This window comes from Lycium ferocissimum, chromosome 7 (assembly GCF_029784015.1).
Source record: "Lycium ferocissimum isolate CSIRO_LF1 chromosome 7, AGI_CSIRO_Lferr_CH_V1, whole genome shotgun sequence".
Lineage (NCBI taxonomy): Eukaryota > Viridiplantae > Streptophyta > Magnoliopsida > Solanales > Solanaceae > Lycium > Lycium ferocissimum.
Window position 1 is genome coordinate 39,900,112 of NC_081348.1, and position 12,411 is coordinate 39,912,522.

Here is a 12,411-nt window from a genome sequence, read left to right on the forward strand (position 1 = left end):
GGGGCGGGGCGGGGCAGGGCTTAGCGGGCAGGGTAGGGCAGGGCAATTTCCTTGAAAAAAGCTAAACAGGGCAGGTCGAAATCTTAACAGGTTAGCTCCTTCGCCCTAACCTGCCCTAACCCGCCCTATCGCCATCCCCACCTGCTCCCCCAAACAGAATTCGTGCTAACGTGCACCCTCTGTTTCAAAAAAGAGTGTTTCTTTTTTATTTAGTAAATCTTTTTATTTTGCGTGATGAGTTTAAGATTATAAAATTTAAGTGACATACTTTTTAATTTAAGATTATAAAATTTGAAAATTTCCCTTTGTTTTTTTAGTTCTATGCCCAATTAAATTAAGGAGATGTTTGACCATGAAAATCAAATAGTTTTCATTTTTTTTTTTTTTAAGTTGAAATTGCATTTGGTTATAATTTTTATAATAAAATATTTAATTGTTTGAACGTATTAAAAATTACAAGTAGAAAAATTAGAATACTTAGCAGTCAACTAAAAAACAAAAATTAAACGAGAAAAGCATGTGGACATGAAATGTACTGGATCAGGAACTTGGCAGGGATAAATTGGGCTCACCATCCGTAGAGTTCACCCACTTGGCTGAACCAAACCCAGTTGGCTAACGTGCGCAGTCTTCTTCTCTCCGTACTCTCATGGCTATTCCATTGCAATTCTCTGGTATCTCAACTCGGACAGACCTTCCCTTGCCGGAGAGTAGAACTTTCCGGTTTCCTAAACCTTTCTCCGTTATCAGATGCTCCGCCGGCGAAGCAGCTACTGCTGAGTCCTCAGAGTTCGATGCTAAAGTTTTCAGGAAGAACTTGACGAGAAGTGCTAATTATAATCGTAAAGGTTTTGGACATAAAGAAGAAACTCTTCAACTCATGAATCGCGAGTATACTAGTAAGTCCTTTCCTCCATATTCATAGCTTAATTCCTTCACTTTTCGAGCTAAGTTGATCTTTTGCCGATCATCTATTATTTTCAAGTCAAAGGTATAGAAGGCTTGGTGATGAGAACTACAAAAAAAAATAAAAAATAAAAAAAAATAGAAAATTTCAGAAAAAACTTGTTTGGATAAATTCTTCCGATTTTTTTTCTTTCAAAAACGGCTAAAGTTCTTAATATTGGAATTGGATGATAAATACTTCGTTTTATTTGTCTGTCTTAGTTACAATTTTGGACAATGAAATGATATTTTCTTTGACCATAAAAGGGCAGCCCGGTGCACTAAGCTCCTGCTATGCCCGGGGTACGGGAAAGGACAGGACCACAAGGCTCTATTATACGCAGCCTTACTCTGCTTTTTCTTTCCACTGCTCGAAGCAACAACTTTGACCAAAAAAATTTCATATACTTTCTAAATATTTTAAATTGTTAACTATGTGACTTATATTATAGTACTTTTTATGTAGTTTTTAAATATGTAATTTTTTTTTAAAAAAAAATTGAAGATTTTATGTCCAAATTCACACTGAATATTAGTTAGTTTGACTCTCGTACTCCGAATCAAGACAAACAAATTAAAACAAAAGGGGTAATATTTTCTTCATTTGTTCTCATGAATTTCAGGTGATATCATAAAGAAATTGAAGGAGAATGGATATGAGTATACATGGGGAAACGTTACGGTAAAACTTGCAGAGTCCTATGGTTTCTGTTGGGGAGTTGAGCGTGCAGTTCAGATTGCTTATGAAGCGAGGAAACAGTTTCCAACAGAGAGGATTTGGATAACAAATGAAATTATTCACAACCCCACTGTGAATAAGGTTTCTGCTTATAATCCTCAGATGTGCATGTCATTGTTTGTAGGAGGAAGACTGTGAAATTGTATCTCTGTTTGCTCCTTCTTCCCTATTCTACATGTATCTTGGCAGTTTTAGGAAGTACCTCAATATGCCTTGACTTTTAGACTGCTAGTGGTTTCGTATATTTAATAGTTGCTTACCTCAAAATGAGTTGCAACCAAGGATAGTAATTGTTTGCACCCATGTGAGACTAATTACATGTAGAATAGTACTGACTTCTACTACTTTTTCAGATGCTGGGATCCTATAGATGATTTTAAAAATGTCCTTTTTCACATGTAATTATTACCTCAAATCATGTATAGATTTTCTTTGGTGCCCCATTCCTCTTCGACAGGTTGTTTGTCTGTTTCCCTTCTTCTCGGCTTAAAAAAACCTTGAATGACATGGAAAATTGAGAAGGGATGTGTGAGAAGAAAGGAATAAAGTTATTCTTGATGCTGAAGATCTAAAATAGTATAATTAATCTGTTGCTGCAGAATTTTCAAATGGGATATATAGCTGGTGAACATTCTTATTTGAAGTATACTTCTGATAACTACCGATACCATCCTCTGCATTTTGTGCTCTTTTTGGAGTTCTCTAGTCCGGCTATGTTCTAGTTGATGCCGGTTGCCTATTTGTGTTCTCGTCTCATCTCATATAAGTTCTGAAAATTACTTTGTCTGGATCAGAAACTAGAGGATATGGAAGTTCAGAACATTCCTCTCGAGGAAGGGCAGAAAAACTTTGATGTTGTTGACAAGGGTGATGTTGTGGTATTGCCTGCTTTTGGGGCCGCTGTTGATGAAATGTTAGTTTTGAGTGATAAAAACGTTCAAATCGTTGATACAACCTGCCCATGGGTGACTAAGGTTTGTGATATAGTTGCTAAAATGAACCACGGGCCTCTCTGTCATTTGAACTATATTAGAGTTCCTCATACTTCTTAGTACAGGTTTGGAATACTGTTGAGAAGCACAAGAAGGGAGACTATACCTCCATTATCCACGGTAAATATTCTCATGAGGAGACTGTAGCGACTGCATCCTTTGCTGGGAAATACATCATTGTGAAGAACATGGCAGAGGTATTTACACCTCACACTATAAGTGTTCTTTTCCCGAAACAATGAGCTGAAATCTCATCTGGCTTATTCTATGGCAATTTTCCTTGATGCAGGCAACTTATGTCTGTGATTATATTCTTGGAGGTAAACTTGATGGTTCTAGCTCAACCAAAGAAGCATTTATGCAGGTGCTGTCTTAGTTGTCTATTTGACCTGCAGGCTACAGTTGCAGTACTTTGCATTAATACTGATATTTTCTGCGAATATTTCTGTATAGAAATTTAAATATGCAGTTTCTAAAGGGTTTGATCCAGATGTTGATCTTGTAAAAGTTGGTATCGCAAACCAAACTACGATGTTGAAGGGAGAAACAGAAGATATTGGTTAGATTCTATTCAGAGTATCACTCCCTAATATTGACTGCCTCCGGACTGCAATGATGTAGTGATTTAGCTTCTTTTTATATACAGGGAAGTTGGCCGAGAAGACCATGATGCAAAGATATGGGGTGGAAAATGTTAACAACCACTTCGTAAGTTTCAACACTATATGCGATGCAACTCAAGTAAGTTCTCTTACATCCTTGTTGTCCCTAAATTTCACTAAACACAGAGATGACATGTTACATGCTTGTTTAATGCATGATCTGTTCTTTGCTTCCTCTTTGCCTTTAGACAATCTAGTTACAGTCTGACTTGAAAATGTAGTTGTAGTCTCATTCTGAAAAAAAATTCTAGTCATAGTCCGTTACAGATTGATTTCTACTTCTATCTTCTGTGTGATGCACATCCATTTTTGGTGTTTATTTTCCTCCCGTAGTGCCAGCGTCAACTTCTTCCGCAGGGTACATCTGTTCACATATCATTTTCAGATCTGTAAATTACCTAACTAATTATTAGAAGTGATGGAAAATGTCTAAGAAGGTAAATTCAGTCTACTCTTTAGTGTAATTTGTTTATTTCCTAGCCCAAACTACTAAGTCTTCGTCTTTCGTTTAATATCGACAGTCATATTTCTTTGATTGGGGGCGCTTGGGGAAGTGGAGACAAGTGCCCGAGATGATCCCTGTTTTGGACAAGTCGTGGTCTTTTCAGTTTCTAAGATGTTAGAAAATGGTTACCAATTGGTCTTCTTACCTCATGCTAATAAACGACCACAATGTTTGGGTGGATAAGACTTCTCCTAAAAGTGGTTAAAAGTCGGAAAATTTGTATTCTTCCCATTTAGATGGGATTAATTAATGGAAATTACGGTTGTGGAGAAAAAAAGCCTGCTTTGGTTTCCTCTTCATCCCCCCATCATCTATGTTTTCCTCTCCTTTGTACCTCTGATACTTAAGATTGCTTTGTCTATGTGGATGTACAAGGTGCACACACCATGACCTGTTTGTGCAAGACATGCGTAAATAGACACTAATAATACATCTCAAAGTTTCTCTTGCTGCTGGCACTAGAAGGGTGGATTTCGCATGGTCTTCTAGAGTCATTTATTGTTATCTATTTCTTTCATAAAAGTCATCTGTTGTTATTTTTCTATGGATTAAGAAAAAACAGAATTTGTTACATGAAGGTCTGAACATTGGATATTTCCGTTCTTACCAAACCATTGCAGGACCTTCTGTATTTACCTTTCTTGTGTTGCTTTATATCACTATTTCTTGACCTTTAACTCATCCCTACTTATAACAGGAGCGGCAAGATGCAATGTATAAGCTGGTTGATCAAAAGCTGGATCTCATGTTAGTGGTTGGTGGTTGGAACTCAAGTAACACTTCACATCTACAGGAGATTGCAGAGGAACGTGGAATTCCCTCATACTGGATTGACAGTGAGCAGAGAATAGGTCCTGGAAACAAAATAAGTTACAAGTTACTGGTGAGCTGATATACACCCTGTGATTTGCAACTAAATTTGAATAGAGTATTTTGGTTCTGATAACCTTTATCTTAACAGCACGGTGAGTTGGTTGAGAAAGAGAACTTCTTACCAGAGGGTCCTATTACAGTTGGGGTGACATCTGGTGCATCCACCCCCGATAAGGTAATTCTACTGAAGCTGCTAGTATGATTTCGCTTCCTTCTCAAATTACTCCCTTATTCAAGCTAATCAGCAGAGTTGATAATGTACACCTCTGTATTTACCCGTGCTTAACAAACCTTATATTCTTCCATATCAGTTACCGATCAAAGGCTAGTTAATTAGCTCACAATTAGCAACTTACTCAATAATTTTATCATTTGAATCAATTTCAGAAAATACTAAAGAATAAATATGAAGAGCCCATCCCCCTCTTTCCATTTGTCACTGCACAGAGGAAAATGTGGACGTAACAAAGGCTATCAACTTGTTTCGACCTAGGATAATAATGTTGAAAAATGAAAAAAGTCCCACATCGGTGGTTAATGAGATGGGTGGTCTCCTTATATGAACTCGGGCAATCCTCTCCTCATGAGCTAGCTTTTGGGGTTGAGTTAGGCCCAAGATCCATTTCTTTACAAATAAGCTCATGAGCTTGGTCTTACTTCACTATTCCCATAAAAGGAAAAAGATGGCGGATAAAAGATTTGTTATTTTGCCTTTATATTCATCCTTTTCCTTCTACTTCTTATGTTGCCAATCCAAGTGATATGCTTCCAACTAGGAAGTTGTTAAACACATTGATGTTTATGCTTGGCATAATTGGCTCTAGCGTGACCGCATCGTCACAATGAGAAAATGGACTTTTGCAGGTTGTTGAAGATGTCCTTATCAAGGTGTTTGATATCAAGCGCGAAGAAGCCTTACAATTGGCCTAAGGAAGATTGGAACTCCAAGATAATAGGAGTGCGGCAATTTGGTTCCACAAAAATAAAATAAAATTTGTAGGATATGCCACAGGTGCTAGCTCCAACTATGCTAAATATATGCGTTCTTGTATAACTCTGGCTTTTTAATATTGATATATGCCACTGCCTAGCTTCTGTAGTAATGTCAACCTTGCCTGAATCAATGTCAATATGCCGGGGAGTCATGTGCTGTCATTTAGATAAAGTAATATGCAGTTCTTAGAAGGAGAAGATTACTTGCCGATAAGAGTAAATATTCGATAAATTAGTTTAAAAGCTAATTTTTCTAAAAAGCAAACAGATTAATATTTTTATAATTTTGATGACTGCCTGTTTTTTGTATACAAATCTGTTTTGAAAATTCTTTCCAGTTTGAATACAAGTGGAGCAGAGTCCTGTGAGTAATTTATGCCTAATTCTTGAATACATTAAGGGGAGATATTTCCGTTGTCATCATATAAGAAAATGAATTAAGAGTCACCTGTTTGGACCAAGTGCTTCAGTCGAAACACATAGATTTAGATGCTGTAATTCATGTGAGAGTCTAATCCGAAAAATTATGGTATATTTTTATCCAAAAAAAAAAAATTGGAGAAAAGAGAGTTGAAAAAGACCCCCAACTTTTGTGGGTGAAGAATCAAATTTTACTTAATAGTTTACTTGAAAAGTCTGCTAACTTCTCCCAAAATTGAGTATGAATGTTAGTATATCATATGATAAAAAATGCCACGACATCACGAGCCTAGCTGACTCTCCACTGGGCCACCAAATGTCCTCACTCTCTCCTCTGCTTGAAGTGCCTGCAATCATGTGATTTCTTAGTTTTATTAATCCTATCTAGATCTAAAAACAACAATAAATGTGGTTTTAGGCTTATATAAGTTCAACTTTATTTGCTTCTCAGTTTCTTGAATAAAAATAGTAAGCTTTGACTTCAAGGGGTCGGAGGAAACAAGTTCTTTTACACTATTAGTGTAATTTAACCTTATGTGATAAGTTGTCTGTCTTATTTTCCAGATAACTAGTTCCACTTAACTATTACGGCAATTACCAGTACTTACATTTAAGTAAACTCAATCTTAATTACCTCTTTGTGCCAATTCGTTCGACCAATAATAACAAATAGGATGATTGTTTGAAGTAAGCTGCCACCAAGCATTGCAGACCAGACACCCTGAACGCCAAGATTAGTTTTGTAGCCAAGAATTGCTCCTATTGGCAGACCCAAACCATAATAACATCCAAAGTTTACTATGGCCACTAGAAATTGCCATCCTGCACCAATTGCTACACCTACAAATGTTACATTCATCAGTATCCGACTTTACCGTTATAGTGGGTAAAACAGTTATTGGCATTACTGTTATAGTTGGTAAATTTAAGTTATTTTAATGTGAGGTACAAAAAGTTACATACCATGGAGAACAGGTTGGATGCTGCTAATGAAGATGGTTAATGCAAGAATATAGCCCAACTTGGATGTCTCACTTATAACATGTTGCTCTTTAGAGAACATTCTTGGAAACTGGTTCTTCGTGGCCAATATGATAACTGCAAAAAAGACTCCAACTATTGCTGATATCAAGACATTCACTCCGACAGTGAATTTTGCAGCTTTTGGATTTCCAGCCCCCAGTTCATTTGAAACTCTCACACTGAAATTTGGAACACTATATTTGAGCCAATCTAATTCCACTTTAATATCAATTACTAAAAGTAACCAAAAAGAGATGTTTGAAACTGCTAACCTGGCTGATATACTGAAACCAAGAGCAACCATTAGTGTCCATACTTGCAAATTCATGCTGCAATATCCAAAAAAGTACTAAGGAGTCAGAATGCTAAAAACAAGGGGGGTTGGAGATTGAATAAAGGTACGTATGAATGAATTTATGGAATATATTTTACCAGATTGATATCGAGTCAATAGCAATTGCAGCATCCTTCAAGCCTCCTACAATTAAGATCACTGCTGTATAGTACCATACCTCTAAACTGCCATGGTTAGATCCATTCATCAGAAAAATGATTGATTCACAGTATATGTGGTACGACGGAAGTCACTTTACATAGAAAATGCTTTCTTGGAAAATATTTTCTAGTGTTTGGTTGGTGAAAGGAAAATACTTTCCAAAAAAATTTATACTAAAAATAGTGGTAAGGAAAATGACTTCCGCCCGTAAGTGAGGAAGTCATCTTTCCCCTTTAGATGGAAATTGTTTTCCTTGTAACCAAACACTAGAAAATGACTTACTCATAGCAAGCATTTTCCTAGTGAATGACTTCTGTCGTACCAAATGCACTTCGAAGAGGTATTGAAGCTGAATTAGTAGTCATTGACCACTTACCATAACATTACTGCTGAGGAAATTGAGAGCTTCAAGAATTTGGTTAATGACTTAAAAGCCAAATATGAAAAACCAGTCCATGCCTCAGGAAACCAACCACCCACAATGTATATAATCTTAACCACAGTTAATATCCAGAAAGATATATTCCCAGCTATTGCAGCACCAACAAGTCCCATACCCAACTTTGTCACAAAAATCCAATTCAACAGCACATGAATTGCCAATGTCAAGATTGAACTAAAAGCCATGAACCAAACTTTGCTCTGAGCTTGAAGAAACTTCTCTGTGGGATAATTCAGTGCACTTGCAATTATTTCAGGAATTATCCAAATTGCATATTTACCAGCTAGATCAGATATTTTTGGATCTTGATGTAGGAGCCTTAGTATTCGTGACGCGAATACATAGGCCGGTGTCAAGAGCAATGTTGTCACCATACTAATAATCCATGATCTTTGCAAGTAAATTCCAAGCATGTTGAATTCTCCAGCACCAACTGCTTGACCACAAAGCGTCTCGAGTGCACTTCCTAATCCTAACTAGTAATATTCAAGAATTTAACACAAAATGAGTCAACTAATCCATCATATATGAGTAGAGGCGTATCTAAGGCAAATTTTATAGATTCATTGTTTTCAGCTTGAGCTATCATATACTCCTCCCATCCCAGTTTATGTGACACAGTTCGGATTTTGAGAGTCAAATTTCTTCTTTTTTAGCATGAATTTGGACATCCAATCTTTATGTTTTTTGAAAAATAATCCACGTATTTAGAAACTACATAAAAAGTATTATACGTCACAATAGTTAACAATTCAAAATATTTAATAGGGTATACTAATAAATCACGATAAAAAAATTTCTTGTTTGACTCTCGAAAAACAAAAAGTGTCTCATTCTGAACTGACTTTAAATCTTAGATTTGCCTCTATATATAAATGCCACGAGAACATTATTAAGGGAATTATGATAGCATACCATTATTCCGAATATGAAGCCTAGTAGAACATTTTGAACTTCTGATACTGCAGCAAGCTCAACATCTCCAAGTTGACCAACAAAAGCAGCAGTGATAAAGTCCAAAGAGAACACAGAAACTGAAGTTATAATAGCTGGTCCAGCTATATGCCACACTTTCTTGAATTCTTCCCACCATTTATTTGCTATCAATTTCCTATTCGGAAAGTACATTGCTTTCTTCCATATTCTTAAAGGCTTTCCTTCCATTTTTGGATGCTCTTGCAACACTTCAATGTCACTTCTGTTGTAGCATACACAATAAATAAGTGGTCTGCTGGCTCAAACTATAGATATGTCCAAAAAATAATTAAAAATGTAGATACATATAATAAGAACACATTCATTCTGAATCCATTGACTCTAGATTCTGGAATTCACCTCTGCACTTAGTCGATCCCTCCATTTATCGATTTAAAAAAGAAGAAGAATAAGAGTGGGATAATATCTTCTCTCTAGTTCATTGAAAACACCATTAAACTCATAGGGATTATACAAAATTATTATTATATGCAGAGTGGTGTATACGTTTCTAGCTATTAGTCAATTGTAGTAAAATATACAAGTATTTTGTCACATATGGATTGAAATATGTCTCCACAACAACCAAATTAAGTACATGGTACTGAAAATTGAGCTGTCAAATATTTGAATTTTACAAGCTTCTAACTAAGCACATCCAGTCCTTCCAAAGAAATATTACATGAGATAATAGTTTGGTCTGGTGGACGCCTAATAGCCTGTTTGGCTAAGCTTATTTTCCCCCTAAAAGTACTTATTTTTTTAATAAGTGCTTATTTTTAAAAAGTGAAGTGTTTCGTGTTTTTATAAAAATAAGACTTTTGGGATTAAAGGTTAGAAATGCTTTTTGAAGCTAAAATAGCTTTTTTTGCCTAAAAGACTTTTTTTCAAAAAGATTTGAGCAAAAAATACATATAAGCAACTTTAGCTTCTTAAACACTAATTGTCATTAAAAGATCTTTTAAATTAATTGGCCAAACATAAACTGCTTTTAGCCAAAAGTACTTTTGAAAAAAATACTTTTTAAAATAAATTATTTTTAAAAGCTTGGTCAAACAAGCTATAAGTTGACTTCGTCTTATTCTCTTATTAACCTTTTATTTTCCAAAAAAGGAAAAAAACTACCAAAGGAAAATTAATAAATCTTCAATAGCATGATTCAGTTTTCTTGATTGGCTTTCTTAAAAAGCGCCATTTAGCAGGTTTTGTTTAATGATTTTCCTAAAAAAAAAAAAAAAAATGCAGATTCAGTTGTATCTAGGCAATGACTAATAGCATATCTGTCAAACAATCTGTTTTCGGTGAGAAAATAAGGTGCATATATGTTTCTGTGTATTAAACAGGAATTTTTCTTGTAAAAGAAAATATCAAGATTAGATGTAAATATTCAGATACTTAGATTTATACCATGCTTGAAAGAAAATTGAGGCAACAAAGAATCCAATGAGAAAATAATTAAAAAAAAAGAAGGGCTGCAGAGAGGGGAATCCACCCATGTTACTAGGGAAATTTTTTAAAAAATAGATCTTAATTCAAGGAAAAAAAAATTAAAACTATCAAAGGGATATTTAAACAAGCAAAAGACTGTTTAAATTATCAACAAAGAGCCAAAAACTGCATATAGACCTTATAAAGGTTGATGAAATAACAGGTATCTGACCTTATAATCTGTTGAGAGGGCTGTTAATTCTCTTCATGATAATTTTTTTTTTTTTTTTTTACTGGTACTCTTTATAATAGAGCTCCAACATACATTAAAAGTAAAAAATTAATTAAGCATATAATCTTGACTAGATACCAGCATTTTGAATTTATAAATTTTCATTACAAAAAAATAAGGCATTTAATAATTATAAATGCTAAATGGAAACAAATCCATGAGCTTTTAATGTTTCAAGATTCTTTTCTTAAGACCGGCGTTGTGATTAAATTTAACAAAATCCGTGGCTTTTAATAAATCCATTTAAGGAACTGTGAAATGAAAGAGGAAATGTTCAGCTTTCGTTTTGAGTTTCATTGTCGAAAACTAACACATGGTGCACCTTCAAAGGAAATATTTTTAAGTTAGCTCAGTACAAGAATATTGATGAAGAGCTTGATCCAATATGAAAGATTGAAGCAAAATTTATTCAGAAAGTAATACAATTTGACAGTCTAAATCTACAGTGTGAACATTTTTTTTTTTCTCCTCAAATCGCAACGAGCAACAAAACAATCCTTTGCATCTTCATGGTTAGAGTCTCGAGCCATTGCAGCACTTATCACGTTGGTTAAACACCAGGTATAAAGTAAGAAAGAAAATATAAGACTTGCAATCAGGTCAATTTGTGACCGAATTATTATTGCAGTCCTGAACAAATCTAATACAAAATTTTCCACTAGGAACGGTTTTTACTACATTATACCTATCCATTTCTTGTATGCTCTACTTTAAGGGCCTGTGTTTATTCCCATTTGCTCTTACTGTCATGTTACTACTGGCATAGGCGAGGTACTATGCGAATCAATTTGCTCAATCCCATCTTGAGTAGGCTGGTCGCCATATGTTCTGATGCGCTCTTCAGCGTGAATTGCCTGCATCAGATAATGTATACATTCACTGTTATTTTACTCATAAACAACGGTTTTAACTTACATACACTTACAGAATAAAGAAATTTTACACTATTAGTGTAACTTTAACCTGAGTAGCGGGTTGCTTGCCTAATAGGAGGCAGTGACGTGTAGTTGTATTTTTTGAGATAATTACATTTTTTAGACCGCTCAAAAGAATAATAGCTAGCAAATGTATAGGTTTTGTATATTAAGTATAAGTATGCATATAATATACATATTGTATACATGAAATATACACAACATACATAAATGTATAGGCTGTGTATATTTTGGCTAGCACCTGTATTTAATTTCGGTTGACTGACCAAAAATGAAAAAAACCCTTTTTATGCTATCAATGTATAGAAGTTAAACTCTAAACAAGTTACTTGACACTGTCTCACATTCCCGGACCAAGATGCCTAATTAATGGATCAAATTTCAGATTTGTAAACTTGAAAATGTACTAACCTCTGTTCTCCAATTAGCTTTCCACATTTTGAACGCCAAAACTATAGTTTGAAGCAGGGTACCAACGAGCATCCCGGTCCAAATTCCATTAACACCTAGATTAGCAATATAACCAAGGCAGGCACCCAATGGAAGGCCAACTATATAGTAGCAAACGAGGTTTATAATCGCGACTGAATATTGCCATCCAGCTCCAACTGCTACCCCTGCACTCGCATGAGAAATACTCAAATATTAGGCAATTATTAGTATCTTTTTTTCATTGAACAACTTTTGGGAT

General features: G+C 35.1%; 2 protein-coding genes and 1 long non-coding RNA gene across 4 annotated transcripts; 1 reads left to right on the top strand and 2 right to left on the bottom strand.

Moving 5' to 3' along the window:
* Positions 1 to 570: 570 nt before the first annotated feature.
* Positions 571 to 5,709, top strand: LOC132064976 (4-hydroxy-3-methylbut-2-enyl diphosphate reductase, chloroplastic). Its single transcript, XM_059458163.1, has 10 exons — positions 571 to 899; positions 1,569 to 1,765; positions 2,479 to 2,658; positions 2,742 to 2,873; positions 2,966 to 3,040; positions 3,130 to 3,235; positions 3,323 to 3,417; positions 4,541 to 4,726; positions 4,805 to 4,891; positions 5,581 to 5,709. Exons 1-10 carry the CDS (start codon positions 650 to 652, stop codon positions 5,644 to 5,646), a joined length of 1,374 nt encoding a protein of 457 aa, XP_059314146.1. The 5' UTR covers positions 571 to 649; the 3' UTR covers positions 5,647 to 5,709.
* Positions 5,710 to 6,073: 364 nt separating this feature from the next.
* LOC132064975 (protein DETOXIFICATION 33-like) lies at positions 6,074 to 9,748 on the bottom strand. Of its 2 annotated transcripts, XM_059458162.1 has the most exons (7): positions 9,006 to 9,748; positions 8,025 to 8,566; positions 7,585 to 7,671; positions 7,425 to 7,481; positions 7,093 to 7,331; positions 6,764 to 6,969; positions 6,074 to 6,476 (listed from the first exon to the last, which is right to left on the bottom strand). In XM_059458162.1, exons 1-7 carry the CDS (start codon positions 9,252 to 9,254, stop codon positions 6,411 to 6,413), a joined length of 1,446 nt encoding a protein of 481 aa, XP_059314145.1. In that variant the 5' UTR covers positions 9,255 to 9,748; the 3' UTR covers positions 6,074 to 6,410. The 2 variants fall into 2 exon arrangements, with proteins under 2 accessions (XP_059314145.1, XP_059314144.1); XM_059458161.1 differs by having other exon boundaries at positions 7,093 to 7,481.
* A 1,526-nt stretch (positions 9,749 to 11,274) lies between these two features.
* LOC132062834 (uncharacterized) lies at positions 11,275 to 12,382 on the bottom strand. The gene is made up of 2 exons (XR_009416261.1): positions 12,132 to 12,382; positions 11,275 to 11,639 (listed from the first exon to the last, which is right to left on the bottom strand). It is a non-coding gene; the product is annotated as an uncharacterized LOC132062834 (long non-coding RNA).
* Between the last annotated feature and the right edge of the window lie 29 nt (positions 12,383 to 12,411).